The sequence below is a fragment of the Heterocephalus glaber genome, unplaced genomic scaffold, assembly GCF_053883595.1.
Source record: "Heterocephalus glaber isolate CG9 unplaced genomic scaffold, H.glaber_assembly_v1.0 deba00001497, whole genome shotgun sequence".
In the NCBI taxonomy this organism is placed as follows: Eukaryota; Metazoa; Chordata; class Mammalia; order Rodentia; family Bathyergidae; genus Heterocephalus; species Heterocephalus glaber.
The window spans coordinates 17,408,945-17,429,440 of NW_028258320.1; the positions used below are offsets into that span (position 1 = coordinate 17,408,945).

At 50.4% G+C, this 20,496-nt stretch overlaps 1 protein-coding gene across 12 annotated transcripts in view; it reads left to right on the plus strand.

Moving 5' to 3' along the window:
• The first annotated feature begins 1,381 nt into the window (after positions 1-1,381).
• Positions 1,382-20,496, plus strand: part of Lrrc20 (leucine rich repeat containing 20) — a 72,586-nt gene continuing 53,471 nt past the window's right edge. For 3 of the 12 annotated variants that reach the window (XM_004846201.3, XM_004846204.3, XM_021259550.2), the window contains exons 1-2: positions 1,382-1,514; positions 7,236-7,380. In XM_004846201.3, the coding sequence (XP_004846258.1) occupies positions 7,299-7,380 (82 nt within the window). In that variant the 5' untranslated portion in view covers positions 1,382-1,514; positions 7,236-7,298. The other 9 variants (XM_087184743.1, XM_021259545.2, XM_013072990.3 and 6 more) reach the window with 9 other exon arrangements.

The following is a 20,496-nucleotide window of genomic DNA, read 5'->3' on the forward strand; positions in this document are numbered from 1 at the left end:
TTCCAAACATGGTCACATTCTGAGGTACTGAAGGTTAGGCTCTTAAAGTATTGTTTCTGAGGGACCAGTGCAACCCATAACATTAATCAAAGCCCCCCGGGGGTGGTGGTGGTGTGTGTTCCTCGTGAGACTGCCCAAGCCTCCAGGGGCTGAATTACTTTCTCTAGAAAGTGGCCGTATTGAATCCCTCTGGAAGGCTGAATTGCCCCGAAAGCCTGGGCAATTTAGCAAGACTCTGTCCTTAATAGAAAAAAAGAAAGTAAGAAAGAAAAAAATATATATTTAGTGGGAGCTGGGCATGGTGGTACAAGCCTGTCATCCCAGCCCTAGAAAGGCTGAGCTAGGAGGGTCGCTGCAAGTTCAAGGCCAGCCTGGGCTATGTAGTGAGTTCAAGGCCAGTCTGAACTTCAAAGCAAGATACTGACTTAAAAAATAAATAAAATAAAAAGTCTGGGGATGTAAGTCAGTGAAAAGGTGCAGGGTACAATCCTCAGGCCCAGCCAACCAACCAAGTAACCAATCCTAAAACTCCCAAACAAAACAAAAACAAAACCTTCCAGGAAACATTTTTCTCCAGGCCTATGCATATTTAATGAACGTCTCTGTTTATAAAGCCTTTGATAGGTTTGTCAGTTACACTTGAGGCGGGGCCCTATCTCCTGTGTCTTCCCACAGGACTGATAAAGTGTATGTCAAGTCCTCCTTAAAGGAGGGCCAGGGAAGCAGCTACCTTTTGGGACCATGGGCACTGCACTAAGCACTCCACACATCAGTCCCCACAATGAGCCTGCGAAGTATGTGTTTATATACTTCAGTTCCTTTTTTATTTTCTTTTTGGCTTTTTTTTTGAAACAAGGTCTCCTTATGTAGTTCAGGCTGGGTGTGAACTCACTATGTAGCCCAGGGTGACCTGAGCTCCTAGCGATCTTCTTGCCTCAGCCACCTGGGTGCTAGGATTTCAGGCGCGCGGCACCACACCCGGCCTACTTCAATTCCTATTTTATAGATGGGACAATTGGGCTCCCGCGAGGTGAAGTAACTGGCCAGAATTTCTATAAACACCTGAATGGGAGCCCCAGGGCGCCACATGAAAAGTTCTCCACGCTCCATCTTCAAGTTTTTCAAAGTACTCCCAATCTGACTAGTTCAGCCCCATTTCCTCCAGAAAAGCAAACCCGACCCTCAGCCCTCAGGATCCTGCTGGAACGCTCCGCAGATTCAGGTCTACACCCTCCCACCCCCTCGGTGTTCTCCCTGCCCAAGAAGCGCACAAAGCGGTTCCTCCCTGTTTTCGAGAGCACGCGTGGGGAGCGGCGAGCTGATTGGTTGTGAGCCTCTGCCCGCCCCCTCCCCGCTCCCCGCGCCCGTTTCGCCATGGCGATTGGCTAACGGCCGTGAGGCAGCGCCTCCAATCCCCTGCGCCCCGCCCCTCGGTCCGGGAACTCGCATGGGGCGCAGCCGGCTGCCGAAGGAGTTGGAGTGCGTATCGCCGGGCGCTAGGAGGCATTGTCGCCGTAAGTGGAGCCGAAAGCGGCCCGCATCCGGGCCACACGCTTCGTGCCCCGCACAGTAAACGTGGTCTGCGGCCTGGCGTTGCAGGGGCCGGGGGAAAGGGGGAGAGGAGTGCCCCGTGTTGGCGGCGTCCCCTCCCCTCCCCTCCCCCAGGCCCGGTGGACCCGAGCCGCCGCACACCGGGTGCGGCTCCGCGGCCCAGGCTGTGCGGGCGTGGCGGGTCCTGCTCGCTTCGCGCGGCCGGCCCGCCCTGGCTGGGGAGCGGGGAGGCGGGCAGCGCTGCGGGGAGGCGGCGCCAGTGCTGGGAGAGGCTGCTGCTGTATTTCGATCCCGAAACCACACTTTCGGGTTTGCTTCCGCTCTGGGGAGCTGCAGATGCCCGCCCGGGAGAGGCCCCCTGGTCCGCGTGAGGAGCCCCCGGCCCCCGCGATCGCTAGCCTACTCTCCTCTGCCGTCCTTATGCTCTTCAGTCCCCGCCTGCCAGGCCAGCGGGGACCGGCGACGGGAGCCACTGGCTGCGGGCGTGGGGGTGAGGGGGACCCCTGCGGGTCAGGCGCCGGGACCTTGGGCTGCCCCGCGCACAGTCCTGGGTGGCACGTGCCACTAAGCGCATTTAGGGAGCCTGTTCGCGGCTCCCCAAAGCCCAGGGTGCAAATACAAGGCTCTGGCCCGTCCTGCTCATGCCCCAGCGGGCTCTTTCCCCCCGGGTGGGAAAGTGGGTCAACCCTGCTCTGGCCTCGAGTGGGCCGAATTAGGGGTGCTGAGGAGAAAGCCCTCCGTCCCACATCTCCCTTCCTGCTCCTCGGCTTGGCAAGGTCGATAGGCCTGGCTAGCCACAGCCTTGGGGGCAGCTTGCACGCACGCTCTGAGGCTCGGGTTGCCACGCAGAGCCGCTGCCAGGCTCTAAAGTTCCCGACTGACCACACCAGTAACTAAATATAGGAGCAGCTGGTGCGGACAGGGTGTCGCAGCGGCTCCTCTGCAGAGATCTGGGGACTGCAAGATAAGGCAGTGTTCTTGCTGGTAAGGGCCAGAAGGCCATGGTCCGGGCTTAACCCCTCACCCGGCTTTGAATCCGGGTCCTGATTTGGCCGAACAGGAGGGAGGATTGCTCGCTCCTGCCAAACAGGGCTACTTCTTTTTGGGTCTTAAGTTATATCTGAACTTCTGTCTGCACTTGTTTGATCACTTACTTATTGGTAGTCCTTTCGTATGGGAAACCTTAATGGTCTGCAGAGTCCTTTCTCAGGACTGACATGTCAGATACTTTTCACAGTAATGCCGTTGAGAAAGCTGGTATTTCCATTTTATGAATGAGGCTGCTTCACAGCACATAACTTTCCAAAACTCTGCTTGGATTAGTTGCTCTCTCCTCAGAGGACAGCTTGACAGGGAGGCCTAGCCACATGCCTCGATGGCTGTGTGCGCGGCCTGGTGTCACAGCTGTGCCTCCATCCCGTTCATTCTGCTTCTAGGTGGGAAGCTTCTTCTGGTCAGTACCCTGTCTCTGTCCCCTTACTCTACAGTACGGGTGGTATAGGAGGTGCCCAGGAGATGATAGGTTTAAACATTTCCTGGGCCACAGTGAACACTCTGGGAAAAGAGGAAGTGGGGTGCATGAGGGCCATGGCGGGCAGCAGCAGTGTGAGTATGGGCCTGGACACCATGTTGAAAGGTCTCTGGGATTTGGAGTTCTTTCCTTGACATTTCCTAAGCCCTTTGCTCTCCTACAGTGCCTGGGAGCCGAGGTGCCATCCAGCTGGAGTGCCCAAGCCCAGATGAGACCCACATGGGCCATGGTTCCTGTCTCTTCCCTTTAGGATGTCCTCTGACTCTTGGCCACCACCACTGTTTGCCTGGGGTTGACCAGATGCCTAAAGGAGCCCAGCACTGGGCCTGTGGGTTGTCTTGGGGCCCTGTGGTTGAGTTCTGGTTCCTGGAGGGGCTGCCCATGTACCCATTGTTCATATGGTACTGACTAGTAGACTGTACCTTGACTCAAATTGTTTAATAGACAGGAGCCCCACCCCCAGGGCAGCCCTACATGAGGCTCTGCATTCAGTCCCAGGCAGGACCATGACTGTCACTTGTGTGATTTGGACATTTTTTCTGTTTTTCTCAAAATCAATTCAAAACAACAACAACAAAAAGCTTTCTTTATCCCCCCCAGCCTTTCTCCCTAATTTTTGTTGTTGTTGCTGCTGTTGTTTGTTTGAACTCATGATTTAGCCCAAGCTGGCCTCGAACTCATGGCAATCCTTCTATCTCAGCCTCCTGGGTGCTGGGATTACAGGTATGCACCACCATCCCTGGCCTTAAATAAATTCTTGGGTTTTTTTTGTTTTTGGTCAGATAGGCTTGGGGGTGAAAGGAGCAATGAATGAATATAGTTGGATGATCTTAAAATTTCCTTCCCTCCCTCCTATCTCTCCTCCTCCCCTCCCCTCCCCTCCTCTCCCTTTCCCTCCATTCTCCTCCCCTTCCCTTCCCTTCTTTCCTTCTGTTGGTGATGGAACCCAGGGTCTTGTGCTAGGCAAGGGGTCTACCACTGAGCCAGCCCTTTTTATCTTACTTTGGGACGAGGTTTCACTAAGTTGCCAGAGCTGGCCTAGAACTTGCTACTCTCCTGGTTCGGTCTCCTCAGTAGCTGGGATTATAAACCACCACATCCAGCTGAAGTTAGGTGATCTTGTTGGTGCCCTTTTGGGACCCCAGAGGCCCATTCCAGTCCCCTGATGTCCCAAGTTTGTTCTTCCCTCAGTCTGGACCCCTCTGACCCTATATTGGGCCCCATGTAACATGTGACCCCACTGTCCTTCCCTTTCACACTGCCTGTGTGGAAGAGGGCAGGCCTTTGTCATCTGGCCTGGGAGAGGGACTGCCAGCTGGACTTGGTGGAGCAATTCCCCTTTGTGGGGGAAGAGGTAGGTTTTTTTTTAATAACATTTTTTTCTTGTTTTTTTTTTTTGGTACCGGGGATCAAACTTGGGACCTTGCAACTGCGAGGCAGGGAGCAGAACCACTGAGCTAAATCCCTGGCCCCATTTTTTCTTAATTTATAACTTTTTTTTTTAGTACCCTGGATTGAACTCAGGACCTTGCGCTTTCGAGGCAGGTGGCGGCACCACTGAGCTAAATCTCCTTGGGGAAGAGGTAATTTTAGGTGAAGAAAGGGTGGCTTCCTAGCGATGCAGCAAGGGTGATGATTTTAGGCAGCTACCACTGACATTTTAGATGATGGTTTTGGATCCCCAGAACATCCTCTGGAAGGTACAGAGCCCTTCTTCCTAGTGAACTCTTCTGCTATCCAGGCCTTACTTGCTGTTCCTGTTCATGCTCCTGTGTCCACTCCCACCCACACCTTTGGTTTCTGGCACCAGTTAAATGAGTTGTTTTTTGTGGGTTTTTTTTGGTACCAGGGATCGAACTCGGGTCCTTCTGCTTGTGAGGCAGGCGGCGGAACCACTGAGCTAAATCCCTGGCCCTTAAATGAGTTTTTTTAATGGGACTCATTTTCATCCATGGCTGAAGGTACCACTGCACCTGCTGGCAGCTAGTAGAATTGCAGGCGCTGGAACCACTGAGCTAAATTCGGGGCCCTGCTTCTGATTATTGGTGATGAATATTGGAGGTGAGGAAAGGAGGGGGCATGGTGTGGTAGGAAGAGTCCTAGGCTGGGAATTAGAAGACCTGGGTTCTTTGTTTCAATCTAGCCAATTCACCTCCCCTCTTGGGTCCTCAGTTTCCCCATTCATTAAGGGGTCAGATCAATTACCAAGGTTACAGCAACACTGAAGTGACTTGGTCTTAGGAGTCCTGAAGCTGTTGGGCTCAGTTCGCCACCGTCTCTCCTGTTCCCTGCTGTCCTCCCCTGTCCCAGCTTATGGACTTTGCATATTTGTCCTTTGAAGGCATTTGAACTGATGACTTTTCCCTACTTAGACTGTGTCTTGGATTTGTTGTAAGGCATTTGACTGGTGCTCAGCTTTGAAACCCAAGTGATGTCTGTTGACCATCATTATACCGCAGGGGATTCTGAGCTCTGTGTCTGGGGTGAGGTAGAGAGCAGGGGGAAGCGCAGTATAGATCTGCCCATAGGCTGCTGGGGGAGACGTGTGTGGGTGTGTGTGCACATTAAGGCTCATAAACAACCCAGGTGACTTATGCTAAGTCATTGAGTGCTGCTGGATCTCAGAGGGAGGAGAGAACACCAGGCTGGGGCAGTCAGGGAAGAGTTTCTGAAGGTGGACAGTTGGGAATTTTACTCATTCCTTAAGGATGAGTTCACTGGGATGTTTGTTCAGAGTTACACAGGTGATAAACTGGGCTTAGCTGCTGGCCTCACTGCACATGTGCTGCTGTGTTCTCTCGGTGGCATCTGTTGAGTATTTTTATGTGTCCTGGGCTCCAAGCTAGGTGGGTCTATATATTTTGATCAACTATGAACTCAGCAAGGTGTCACTAGATCTCCTACTCACATCAAGGAACTGGTCTCAGAGTAGTTAGGAAACTCTGTCCAGGCTTCTCAGCTGTGGATGGAGAGTTTGCCACTGGGTCTGTCTCTTTGCACTGCAGCCTGGTCTCAGGCCTGCAGGGCCGCCTCCTTGATGAAACACACTCTGTGGCGCACCACTGACTCTGCAGGTGCCTGTCCTGAGCACTGTGCCCACGCCCCTCCTCTCTGCCTTCCTATTCTGCCCTTAGCTCTCAGAGCCAGGTCAGTGGAGCCTCTCGAGCTGTCTGTGAACCCAGGCTTAGGCCTGGGGCACAGCTGGAGGGCATTGACCTTGAGTCAGTTCTTTCTTCTCTATGAGGGGTGCTGCTGCTGGTGGTGTGGGTGACTTCTGTAACCAGTGAACACTGGGTGTGCAGCTGGTCTGAACTCACTTCAAACTCCCTTCCATACTTTGACCTTGGCCAGGTCACTTAGCCACCCTATGCCTTGGTTTCCTTCTCTGTAATAAACAGGGAGTTGGGGACATTTCTCTGTCTTTATGTCTTACTACCTTGTAATTCTAACACCTTAGGATTTTGTCTTCCTCGCTCTTCTCTAAGCCTTTTCTCCCTAGTGATCCAGTTTCCTTTTCTCCTTTCCAGTCCCTCCCCCACTTCTTGCAGATTGCCCCAGCATCAGGCTGAGAATCAGGTCTGCAGGCCAACGTTGTAACCGCCCCTCCCTCTTGGCACATGGGAAGGGAATTCCTGAGACTTCCCACCTGCTGGACTGCGGGTTCCAGTTTGCCTGGGTATCCCTACTTCCTGCCATGCAAGAGGATCCTGGCAGATGCGGGTGGGGAGAACAGGGAAACTGGAGTGGTTGTTTGGATAGGCTCAGAGGTGATGGGATGGAGGGACACGTGCCTTTCCCTGCAGTTGGCTGTGCCTCACCTCCTCCCCAGCACCCCGCCTGTTGAGTCACAGGCCAGTGCACACCTGAGCCCTCACACCTGCCTGGCCACTGGTTCAAGCCAGGGACCCTGTGTCTGGTGAGGTCATACATGTTGGTCCTCCCAGAAAAGCAGTAGGGCCCAGCTGCCCTCACCCTGCGACAGGCAGATCAGCCCGTGCAAAGGCCAAGCTGGATGCAGCCTGGGTCCTGGGTCCCCTGAGAGGAGGTGAGTGGCTGGGGCCCTCCCTGTGGGTCCCTGGCAGCCTGGGGTCTGGAGAGAAGGATGCTGGGGGTGGACTCCGGCCCGTGCTTGATGGCCCTGTGTTTTCCCCAGGTGCAGGCCCCTTTGTGAAGAGCAGACCGGCCCGTTGGCTGGCAGCAGGACACCCAGGTCTGCATGCTGAAGAAGATGGGCGAGGCGGTGGCCAGAGTTGCGAGGAAGGTCAATGAGACAGTGGAGAGCAGCTCTGACACGCTGGGTGAGTGTGGGTAGGCCTCTTCCAGCTTCCCCCTTGGTTTGTGGTTGGTTCTGAAATGACATAGAAAGAGATGAAAGAGACAACATCAGTATGTACCCTTGCCATGAGGACAAGTGTTTCATGGGACTTTTATTGCAATGGTGGCAACTGTGTAGTTTTTGTATTCTGGGCCCCAGCGTAAGGATTACTTCTTACTCTGGCTCATGGCCAAAGAGGTTTGAAAAACACCAAGTAACGGAGCCTGTCTGCCTGCCCTTGAATAGCGATGACAGGATGTGTGTGCCCTTGGACCAGCTGCAGTACCAGGCTGGGCCTGGCCACATCGGTGCCTTCTGATTGTCATCTTGTTGAATTGTCACAATTTCCCTGCTATTAGTAGAACCTGCCAGGTGTGGCTGGCCTTGGCCTTCAGATGAGGAGGGGGTGGAAGGGTAAAGGCAGAGTGGGTTTTGGGGTTCACCCAGCTGAGAAGCCCCTTTATGTTGTGCTGTTTCACCTGAATTGTGTCATGTATGTCTTTTGGTTTGGATCAGTCATAACATTTTAGCTCGGTGGTTATGCTGAGACTCTAGCATTAAAGCAAAGCATCCTGCTTGGCTGAGTGTAACAGCTGTCTGTGACAGGACTGCAGGGGAGACAGTGTAGCTCCCTGTGTGGGCCTGTGTGCATAGATGATGCACGTGTGTGTCTCATCCCTGGAACATAAGCACCCACTGAGAGCCACAGATGTGTCATGGGGACCCAGAGAGCGAGAGCAGGGCTCTCTTGGGGATGATGGTGAGATGGACAGGTGGCCAGTGGCACGCAGAGAGGAATTTCACGGCCAGATAGGGGTGTGTGTGTGTGACAAAGGAGTGTTTCCGTGATAGTTACCGCTGGAGCAGAGGCCCTGAGGCTGGGAAGGTAGAGCATTTCTGTGAGCAGCCACTTATCAGGTGCATCTAGACTACAGACTCCTGAGTCAGGGGCCAGTGGCCCAGGAAGCTGAGAGACACTTAGTCTACAGGATGGGCTCAGTCACCACTTCTTCCAGGAAGCCCTCAGCCCTGTCCCATTCGCCTTTTGCTCCTTTCCTCCTCTGTAGCGCTCACTCAGTGTCCCCAGAGGACAAGGACCCTGTCATCTTTTGCCCCTTCCTCCCTGCCTCACTCCAGAGCTCAGGGGATTGTCAGGTGCTGTCTTAACATACGGAGGTGTTGGCTACACTTAACCGAAGTGAGAGAGTCGTCTCCTCTGCCAGAAGACAGACTTGAAGATTGCTGCTGGTTTTAGAGGGGTGTCTCGGGGATCCTTAGGCTGGTGAGCTGTTGGCTGTGGCCCTCAGTAAATGATTCTGGTCACGAATATGGCTGTGTTTACCTCAGTGTCCGGGGCTTTCTGCCATATTAATGCTGTGGTTGACAGGCAAGCTTTGGGTCATAGGGGTCTGGATGTGAATCTCCACTCTGCCACCTCCTAGCCTGGTACCTAAGTGGACTGCTTAACCTGCCTGACCCTCTGTTTCTTCATCTACAGACAAGGACAATATTTGCATCTTGCCTCACCAGGGTAGTTAGGAGTAATTGTAATGACTAAGGTGCATGGCCTGCAGGAAGCTGTCAGTGGCAGCTGTTATTTTTAATTTTTTCTCATCCCCCAAAGCTAGAGGTGGGGCATAAATCCTCCATGGCTGAAACCTACCTTCTCCAGGTGTGAGCCAGCCAGGCCTCTGCTGAGCCTGCCGCACACTGGCTTTACTGGGAAGTTCAGTACAAAGTGACAAATATCCATAGTGTGTCACCTACTCTTATTAAGATGTCACAGGGCGAAAGGAAATATGTGGTTTTGTCTCACCCAGAAGGAGTAAGGGTGGAGGAACAGCAGAGGAGTAGTGGTGGGCCTCACTGGGGAGGAGGCAGCAGAGAGGACACAGGTGTCCCAGTGGAGGGAACACACCTGAGCTGCAGAGAGGCTCCTGCCCGGTTGTCACTGCAGATGGGGGAGGTGGTGCAGGTAGGCCGCCAGGCAGGCAGCCTGGAAGGCCATGTTGGGGAGTCTGGACTCGAGCCTCTGTGGGTCAGAGATTACGACTCGTGTCCCCATGGGCCAGGTGGGCATTTCTGGGAAGGGAAGAGTGGGCAGCCTTCTTGGGGGAAGGGTGTGGGGTTGCCAGGATAGGGCTTCCTGAATGAGCTCCTCTGTGCTGTTCTGGGTCTGTGCCCACTGAGGAAGTCAAGCCAGGCCTCGGCTGTCCTGCTGGGCCAGTGGAGAGCCTGGGATTGAACCCCCAGCTGTCTGGCACCAGGCCTCACCCCACCGTGCAGACCTGGTATGGAGGTGGGTTGGGGGTGATCACCAGTCATGGGTGCCATGAAGCTCTAGTCTCATTGGAACAGCCTCTAGTCACAGTGGTCCTGGCTGAAGTTCAAGGCGCAGCAAACTATCAGACCAGGCCACTGTGGGCTCCTACAGCCCTGACTTTGGAAAGTAGAGCTGACTAGGCTCATACAGTTTAAGGGGTCTGGGCTCTAGGAAGTCAGCACATATTAAGTGCCTGTTGTGTGCAAGGTACTGGGGAGCTCCCAGGGATATGTGCTACTAGGAGAGTTCTGGACCTGAGACAGAACACCCATGAGACAGAGAGCAGGGGGTGACACATGGCTGTGTGCTAAGCTATGTCAGATATACCACAGGTTATCATAGATCTGAGGAGGGAGATGTTGCTGGATGTTGAAATAGGCTGAGAAAGCTTTCTGGAGGTGCTGGGACTCGAACTGGGCCTCAAAAGGTAGGCAGCATTACTTAATATGGTTCTCCTGTAAAATGGCAATCAATCAGGGCTGGGGATTTAGCTCAGTGGTTCCGCCGCCTGCCTTGAAAGTGCAAGGTCCTGAGTTCGATCACTGGTACCAAAAAAAAAAAAAAAAAAAATCAATCAGTCAGCAGCACTAAATATCCAGCACTAGAAAATGGCTTAAATGCATTTTGTCAAGCTGTACAATGTCATTTATGTAGCTGTTAACAGTGGTGCATAACATTTCATTGTATGGTTGAATAAACACCAGCACATTCACATATGTAAATGAATTGAAAAAATAAGGATCCCAATCTGTAATGCAGTAAAATACCAATTACATTAAATATGTGTATATTTGTAGAAGAAAAAAATGGAGGGAAATAAAACAGGATGCCAGTGGGAATTAGAAAATACTATTCTGCATTTTCTATATGTTCTGTGATGAACATATTACTCAGAAAACCAGAATAGGTTTTAGGGAAAGGGCCACTGCTACTATAGAAGGTGCAAATAAAACGTCTGTGAGATGGACTACCCAAAGCCACAGCCACAGTCATGCAGAGTGGGAGCTCCCCGGGGAAGGCCTGGGAGCGGGGAGGCCGGTGGGCGCAGGGAGGCACTGGCTGGGCACCAGGGGATCAGCCCCCTGGGCCTGCACTGTTAGACTGGCACATTTGGTACCTTTTAATCCTGCCTAGACTCTTTTGTACTTCCTGGCTCTGAGGACTCCTGTGTGTTTATTTCTAGAAATTTCCCACCCATCGGCTCTTGGAATGTTACTCTTGCCTATCCCTGAAGTCTCATTTTTCTAGAACCCCTCACGGGTCCTCCTGTGCTGTTCTCCCACCCTCTTTGGTATCTCCTTTTGCACACTTTCTCTCTGTGCCACATCTGAGAGATTTCCTCAGATCTACCTTCCGTTTCACTGTTTGCTTTTTTGGGTCTAATCTGTTGAGGCATCCATTGAATTCTTAATTTTAGCACTATATTTTTATTTTCAAAAGTTCTGTTTGGTTCTTTTAAAAGTCTAATATGAGGGCTGGGGATTTAGCTCAGTGGTTTCGACGCTTGCTATGCAAGCGCAAGGACCCGAGTTCGATCCTTGGTACCAAAAAACAAAACAAAACAAAAGTCTAATATGAGCTGAGTGCAATGGTGCACACTTGTAGTTCCACCTACTTGGGAGGCAGAGGCAGGAGGATTGCTTGAGCTCAAGAGTTGGAGACCAGGATGGGCAGTGCAGTGAAATCCTATCTTAAACAAATGGATAGATAGATAAATCTGATTAACATACTCCGGATTGTCTTCAGATTAAATAGATCTTTTGCCTCTTAGTAAAAAAAGAGTCTGATTTAAAAGAAGAATATCTTCTTTCTTTTTTATATTTTCAACATTGCCTTTTATGTCTCTAATCATTTGACCACTCTCGTTGGTGATCCTTGTTGCTTTCTCTGTGTGTGAGTCTGCTGCCCCACGACTCCAGCTCACAGCAGGGTCTCTGGGTGGACCTCATGTGACTGTGGACCTCTGCTTCTGTCTAGCACCCTCCTCTGTGATCCAGGGCCGAGGGGCTGTGTCGTCTGAGGGTCACACATGACCAACCCTAGAAGGATGCTTCTATTTCTTTCTCAGCCTTTGGGTTTCTGGATCTTCAGGGAAGTGACTACTTAAACCCCAAGTGATTTTGGAAGCTGTGGGGAGATTTTTGCTGTTTTAAATTTGGTGCACAGGCAAAGACAAAACAGCTTTCTAACCATGAAGAAGTAGATTTTCCCTATTGCAGAAAGTAGTCCTAAATCCCAGCTTTCTGCAGAGTCTTGGCTTCAGTTTCCCACCTCGAGCAAGCCTAGAGTTGTGCTCTTGGTCATCCTTATCCACCCAGTATTGAGGAGTGAACCCAGGGCCTTTTCACTGAGCTACATCCGCAGCCCTTTTTTATTTTTTGAGATAAGGTCTCTCTAAGTTGTCTGGACTGGGCTTGAATTTAAGATCCTTCTGCCTCTGCCTCCCAGAGTGCCGGGATAATAGGTATGTGCCACCACACTCCACCCCCTCTGGGCCTTCTAGTGACCCAGACTGTCCTACCAGGCCAGGTAAACAGCAGTAGCAGCCATCTACCATTCTTTCGATTCTTCTTGACTTTTGGCTTGCTCTTATTAAATGCCAGGCATCATTACAAATGCCTTGTCAGTTTTGACTCATTTAATTGTCATCACAGCCTTATGGCACAGGTGATGTTACATAAAAGTTAGAGAAACTAAAGCACAATTTGTGTGTGTTTGTGTTACTAGGGATGGAACCCAGGCTGCTCCACAACTGAGCTACAGCCCCAGCCAGCCCTTTTTATTTTTACCATAAAAAAATCTGAGTAACTTTATTCTTTTATGTCATGTTTATTTTATTTTTATTTCACAACTTTTATTTTTCATTTTGAGAGAGAGTCTCACTAAGTTGCCCAGGCTAGCTTCAAACTTGCAATCTTCCTGTCTTAGCCTCCTGAGTAGCTGTGATTACAGGTGTGTGCCACCATATGTATTTGAAGGTATTCAGCCTGTCTCCTCTGCCATGCAAGTGGCAGTTTTCCTCTGCTGTTCAGATGCTGGAGCTGGGCAGAGTGTGCAAGTGGCTTGCTGGTCATCCAGCTCTGTAGGGATGGAGTCTGAATTCATCCAGGGCTTCCCCATATATTCTGATGTACCCACTGAGGAATAGGAGATGAAGAAATAAAATAAGAGTCCTGAAAGCAGCTCAAACTCTCCCCTGCCTCCCCTCTCACACTTTGTGGGAACCACTGTGGGCCTCCCCTAGTCCTTGATAAGAGGAAAAAAAGCAGAGGCTACTATTCACCTTTGTACCTAGTATCAACATCATTATTAGAGTGGCCCCAGGGCAGCAGGCTGTGGGGCGGTCTCCTAGAGTCAGACATCTTTTGGTCAGTTCCCCCACCCCTGTAGTATTTCCTGAAAGGTGGGTGCCGGGTAACCGACACGGGAATTAAAGCGCTTCTGGCTACAATGCATATTTGCAGACTACTCGAGAGCTTTGGAAATAGTCTCTGCTCTCAGTGCAGGCACATTTGACCAAGTAGTGGCCTTCATCATTGCTTCTGTTCTTCAGATTCATGTTTATTTCTTTTGAAAAACTCCAAAGTCTTGTCTTTTAATGCAAGCTGCTTGGTGTCCATGGGGCAAAGTGGTTTTGAAGGTTTCAAAATTTTGTTGGATAACCATTTGCTGCATATTATACAAAGGGGGCTTGGTGAATGTGAATCGCCTGTTGCAGTGAACCCATAATTTAAGTAAACTCTTGTTATTTTCTTTTCAACGCAGCTTTCTTTTGTTTGCAATTTTAGAATGTTCTGTTGTCTCATCCTTGGGTCTCACCCCTTTACAAAGTAGCTCTCCAGTGATGTTTGTTTTGCACTCATTTTAGCTAGGGTTAGCTTGTGGGCTTCCCAAACTGTGACTGAGACAAGTGTGGTGTGGGAAAGAGGTGTGGGCGGAAGTGGTGAATAACACAATGAGTGGGTCACATGGAGACCTAAATAAGTGTCGGAGTCTGACTTAACGCCTGTCACCAGATGCAGCTGTACAATTGAACTACGGCAGCTCACTTGTCACTAGAAAGCCTCTTACCAGATGCAGCTTAATTGTCACTTGCCACTCACTGACAGGGTTTTGATGTGAGCCTGCAAGAAACTGATTTGTTATATTCCCTGTGCAGTCAAAGCTCTCTGCTAATTCGGGTGGTGGGAAGTGGCTATAAATACAGATGAGGTGCTGCTCATTTTCTCTCCTTCTGTGTGGCTGTGTTCCTAACGAGGTTGGGAACCTGAATAATACAGTGTAACAGCAATTTTCATAGCATTTACACCCTGTTAGGTGTTACAAGTAATCTAGAGATAATTTAAAGTACACAAGAGGATGTGTGTGGATTATGTGCAATGACTACATTACTTGAGCATCCCAGGATTTTAGAATCTGTGGGGAATCCTGCAACCAATCCTCCATGGATACTAAAAGGTAACTGTATTTTATGAAGGTATCATTTACATAAATAAAATATCCTCTTTTCGGCCTGCAGTTCTGTGAATTTTGACAAATTCTTATGATGGTGTAAGCATTACCACAAGATTCAGAACTTTTCTGTTGTTTCAGAAATTTCTCTCATGCTCCTTTGCAGCCAAACCCTCCACTGCTGCTCAATACCTGGAAGCCACTGATCTATTTCCCATCCCTGTGGATTGGCCTGTTCCAGGATAAAAAAACAAATGGAATTTCTTAGTCATTTTCTTGTTGCTGGGACAAAAAACACAGCACCCACCACTGAAAGGAGGAGAGGTTTATTTGGGCTATGGTATTTAGAGGATTCAGTCCATAATTGGCTGGCTCCAAGGCAGGAGGGTCATGGTGGAAGGAGCAGAGAGCAAAGGGAGGAGCTGGGAGGGAGGTTTACCCTTCCAGGTCATGCCCTCAGGCACCCCCCTGAGCAGGCCCCACCTCCTACCAGCATACTCAGCTGCTGAGCTCATTAGTGGATGAATACACGGATGAGTGTTGGATCACGTTCCAGATGAGTGTTGGATCACGTTCCAAAAGCCCTGCCTCTGATCTCATGGGAGTTCTAGGTCTAAACCGTATCATGGAGTCATACAGTATATAACCTTTTGAGCTCTACTTCTTTTACTTTAGCGTACTGTGTTGGAGATTCAGCCATGGTTTGTGTGAAACAGTAGCTCATTCCTTTCTTTGCTGAGTAGTATTAAATCATACGCAGTTACCATGATCTGTTTATCCATTCCTCTCATCTGTTTATCATTCATTATCCATTTGGATAATTCCATATTTTTTACATCATAAATAAAGCCCCTAATTGTTCATATACAGCATTTTCCTCACTCCTAGTACTGGGGATTGAACCTTGGGCATCTACCACTGAGCTATATCCTCAGCCCTTTTTATTTCTTATTTTGAGACAGGGTCTCACTAAATTGCCCAGGCTGGCCTCAAACTTGCAATCTTGCCTCAGCCTCCTGAGTAGCTGGGATTATAGGTGTGTACTGCTGCGCCTGGCTGTCATTATGTTTTTAATTTCATATGTTCTTTTAGATGTGCAACGGCACGTTGAACATCTTTTCATGTGGTTCTATGCCATCCATCCATCTTTGATAAAATGTCTATTCAAATCTTATGGGACACATAAAAAGAAATGGGTTTTCTCATTAATTTATTTTGAACTGCAGGTTGAAACTGGAGCCCAGTGTTGCTAGGCAAGCACTCTACCACTGAGCTATGTCCCCAGCCCTCTTGTTGAGTTTGGAAGGTTCCTTATAGATTCTAGATGTGAGTTCTTTGTCAAATATGTTTTGTAAGACAGTTTCCAGCCTCTTCTGCATCTGTCATCCTCTTAGTGTCTTTTTTTTTTTTTTTGGTACTGGGGATCAAACTCTGGTCGTTGCACTTTCGAGGCAGGCGCTGGAACCACTGAGCTAAATCACTGGCCCCTCTTAGTGTCTTTTGAGGACACACACTTTTAACTTTGATAAAGTCCAGTTTATCATTTTTTTCTTTTATAAATTTATCTAAGAAATCTTTGCCTAACCCAGGGTCACAGAGACTTCCTCTTATCAGAATCCTCTGGGTATTGGTTAAACATATGTATTCATGAGTTTCATTCTAAGCTTTAAAAGTAGACTCTGGGAGGGCCGGGTGGTATGCATTTTAACATGATCTTTGTATGCTGTCTTTCTTCTCCTCCCTCTTATTCCTCTTCTTCCTCCTCCTCTTCCTTTTGTGATACTGGGGAATCTAGGGTTGCTCTACCACTGAGCTATCTCCCAGTCCTTTTTAGACAGGGAGACAAGGTATTGTTGAGACAGAGTCTTGCTAAATGGCCGAGGCTGGGTTCAAACTGTCAACGCTCTTGCCTCAGCCTTCTGAGTTGCTGGAATTATAGGCCTGTGCCACCATGCCTGGCTGTGAACCTTGTATTATTCTTTCCTGCCTTGAATTTGAGAATCATTGGCTTATTTTGTGCTTTGGCAAGCTTCTGGGTGTGTATGAATGGGAGAGAGGGGAGGAGGGAGAAAGAGAGAGACAGATGAGGTTAAGAGACCCAGGCTGGTGAAAGAAGGGATCCACCCACCCACCCCCCAGCCACGCTCACCTGCAAGTGCTTCTGACCTGTCCTTACCAGCAGATGGCACCCTGTCACCGGCCCAGCCTGTCACAGAAACCTGTGCCCTGACCAGGCTGGTGCCTCAGGGAGTGAGTGCCATGTCCCGACAAGACAAGGGCACCTACTCACCTCCAGCTCACTGCCTGTGTTTACACTGCAGTCTTCCCCCTGCAGGTACCTGATCTTGCAGCCTCTTTTTTTGGAGAAAGGGTCTCACTAATTCACTAAATTGCTCAGGCTGGGATCACATTTATAATCCTCCTGCCCCAACCTCCTAGAGTTCTGGGATTACAGGTGTGTGGCAACTGGTCTTTTGAACAGGGAACTCAGGAAGTGCAGTATTCAGGAAGCACTGAATATGTACTCACTGAATCAGAACCTTCTCCTATTTTGGTTCAAGAAACTGCCTGGCTCCTTTTTCAGCAAACACAAATTGAGTATCTGCTGTGTGTGCTCTACCTGGGGACTCAGTGCGGGCAGAAAGGGAAGCAAATTCTTTCTCTCTCTCTCTCTCTCTCTCTCTCTCTCTCTCTGTCTCTCTCTCTCTCTCTCACACACACACACACACACTTGCACTCACACAGAGTCTCACTGAGGAAGGGAACATAGCAGGAACAGCTTTTCTGGCCTGATGGGGCGTGGCCTTGGCCTGTGGCCTGAGGGGAGGTCTTCGCTGTCTCCGGGCCTGGGCAGTCCTCAGGGCTAGTCTCGAGAAGCCCAGCTCTGAGGACGTGTAGGGAGGTAGTCTGTCTCTCCTGTGGTTGGCCAGGCAGGATGGGGGACACAGAGATACCCCCTAGGGCCCCCTGCTGCTCTTCTGGGAGGACCCCCAAGTTCCCTGACCAGGAGACTGCCCTCTTCCAACTCTGCTCCACATGGTAGAATGTGAGGGGTGACTAGGAGCTTCCTGCCATGAATATGACCCCTAGATGTGGTCTGTCTGGGTTAGGGATCCTCGGACGCCAAGATCCCCCTTCTACCTCTTCCCCCCTGCAACTCTTGGGGACGGTGTCTCTCCCTTGAGGGCTCAGGACTTCCTGAAGGGAAGGCATTATATTGGTGGGTGGGCATCACTCAATTGTGGCTCTGTTGCTTTGGGTCTGTACCTTTCTTTGTGCTGGGGGCACCCTGGACATTGTGGGACTTCAGCAGCCCCTACTCCTGGATGCTGATTTTATGAGGCTTTACAGGCTACCATAGCAGAACATTGCTGTGTCCTCCTGTGGTGGAAGGAAGCGGATCTCTCTGGGATCTCTTTTGCAAGGGCACTAGTGCCCTGTAGGAGGGTTCCACCTCATGACCCAGTCACCTCCCAAAGGCCCCACCTCCAAATGTCATTCCATTTGGGAATAGGTTTCAGCATATAAATTTGGGGGAACATGGATGTTCAGTCCACAGCACCAGTAGTACCCCCTCCCTGGCTTCCTCCCACTCTGACCTCTAGATTTGCCTCTAGACAGTGCCAAGTGCAGGACAACTACTCTGGGAAGCCACATCTGGCAGGTGCTGGGCTGATGCCTGCTGGTGTAGTCAGCTCTGCAGGGGCAGGGGTCTGGCTGGTGGAGTTTGGTGAGCTAGGAGGAAAGTAGAAGCCCTGTTTCTGGCTCAGAAGGAAGCAGAGGTTCAGGACCTCACGATAACTCCTTCCCAGTTACCGGGCCAGGTCCTGTCTGTAAAATATGGAACTCCAGCCATGAGCTTTTGCAGTGGGTAGGGCTGGCCCGATGGCTGACACTTGCCTCATTCAATCCTCACAGCAACTTCATATTCTCATCGTCACCCAGTTTCCCCGGGTACTTTACAGACGAGGAAACTGAGGCATCAAGGGGGTAAGGAACATTCCAAGGGCACACTACCCCAAGGGGGTGGGGAGGGGACTTGAACCTGGTCCCTTGGGGAAATAGTCCACTTCACCCGTGTGGAGACTTGCTTGGATGGTTGGGAGCCTGGTGAAGTTGCCGGTTTGTAGGTGAGAGACGGATATTGTATGGAAACTCGAATCTTCAGGCGTTAGGGTCACGTGCAGCCTCGGAATGCAGGAAGCGAAGTGAGAACAGGAGCTGCCTCCACTGTTCTCCATCTGGTGGCGAGGGGTACCCGGGGGGCTTCTGAGCAGGAGAGGGATGTGAGCCCACATTTGGGAAGATTGCTGCTGGCATAGGGCAGATGTGACATCTCAGGGGCTGGGGTGAGTGGGTGGGTGGGGACACAGGAGGGTGGAGGGGGTGGCCAGGTGTGCAGTTTGGAACCTAGTCCCGTCTTAACAAAAATAAAGAAGTGTGGGCCATTGGGGTGGGTGGGGGGATTTGGGTGGGTCTGGGGCCCCCTGAGGGACATGTGTGAAGAAACTCACAACCGGGGACTGGACAGGCGTCACGCCAGCTGGGATTGCAGATTTCTATGCACAGGGGCCCCTGCCCTGGTAGCTGGGGCTAGAGCGCCTGCCTGCCCACGGTGCCACTGCTCAGAGTGGCATTTTTGGAGGAAAAAGATATTCTTTGAAACTGCATGGATAATTATGCAGCTCTAAAATGTGTATGTTGGCAGAAGAATAAAAATGTTCCATCCCAGACCCAGGGAGATAACTGAATAGGTTAATTTTGTGGCATCAAAAGCTTGCATTGCTTAAGTATAAAAGCACTAGCCTTCGGGAGGTGATTTAACAAGGCCGAGGAGTCTTGAAACCAGATACTTCCAGAAATGTAAGCACAGCTCTGGCTGATGAGGCTCGGGGACAGAGATACATGGCAGAGGGACTTGGCAAAGCCAGTTGTTCTGGAATCAGCCCCAGCAGACCCTGAGTGCAAGGCAGCCACACCTATGCAAGAGTAATCTCTCTTTTACTTTGGTGGTTAGGAAATTGCGTTTGCTTCTGAGGACAGCTGTAAAAAGGTTACTGTGCTCCAAGACGAGGAGAATTTAAGTCCTTTTAATTGGCATCTGCCCCATCTTGGTGGACTATGTTTGCTAAGATGCCTATTTGTCACACTCTAGTTTATCCCTGTGGTTTCATATTCCATCAAGTTCTTTTCTGCAAACTTTTATTCACTGTGCACTGGGTCTGTCTGCCTCCTGCCCTGCAGAGGATGGTTTGGGAAAGCGAGAGAGAAGTAGGAGCGAGCTAATTATGGGCTCAGACAGGTGTCCCATTAGGGTATTGTACTCACTGTTGTTTCTTCCCTTTCCCAAATCTGTGCATGTCCCGGTCCTTTTTAGTCTTGTCTCAGCTAAGTGCACTTCCGCAAACCCTATCCCCGCCACAGACTGGCCTCTGTGGCCACCCACCTCCCAGCTCAATGCGAAGACCCTGGGTTCAATTTCCAGTACTGGAAAAAAGGGGGAAACTGAGGCTCCATGAACTGGCCCCTGTTATCACAGTCAGCCAGTCTGGCGCTAGAATTTGAGCCTGAGCCTGTTGGTTTCTTGTGCTTTTTTTTTTTTTTTAACACTCCTGTGGTTCTAGGGATTGAACCCAGGGCCTTGAACATGCCAGGCAAGTATTCTACCTCTGAGCTACCTCCCCAGCCCTTTTAAATTTTATTTTGGGGTAGGATCTTGCTAAATTGCCCCTCTGTCTCAGCCTCCCAAGTAGCTGGGATTACAGGCATGCACCACTAGGCCTAGGTCATGCTGTCTTTAACATGCTACCATCTCGGTGGGACCCAATCCTGCCTTCAAGGAGCTCTGTGCCCTGGCAGGAAGAGTGAGAGAAACATATTAAGATACAACAGGACAGGAGCTTTGACAGAGTTAGCAAAAATGTAACTGGGGACTCAAGGGTGGAAGCAATTACCTTCGCTGGGGACACTGAGCATTTCATAGAGAAGGAGCTTGGGTGGGGCTGGGGAATTAGCTCTGGTTCTGCCGCCTGCTTTGCAAGCGCAAGGACCCGAGTTCAATCCCTGGTACCAAAAAACCCCACAAAAAACAGCCCTCACTTTCCTTTAGGGCCGGGGATTTAGCTCAGTGGTTCTGGCACCAGCCTCGAAAGCGCAAGGTCCCGAGTTTGATCCCCGGTACCAAAAAAAACCCCAAACTAAACATAATAAAGAAGGAGCTTGGGGCCCCAAGAGTGACCTGTCCAGAGTCACTTGATGAGAGAAGGGCAGCTGCAGATGAGCTTAGCCTGGTCCCCACTCTGTAGGGCAGGGTCCTCAAGAGGC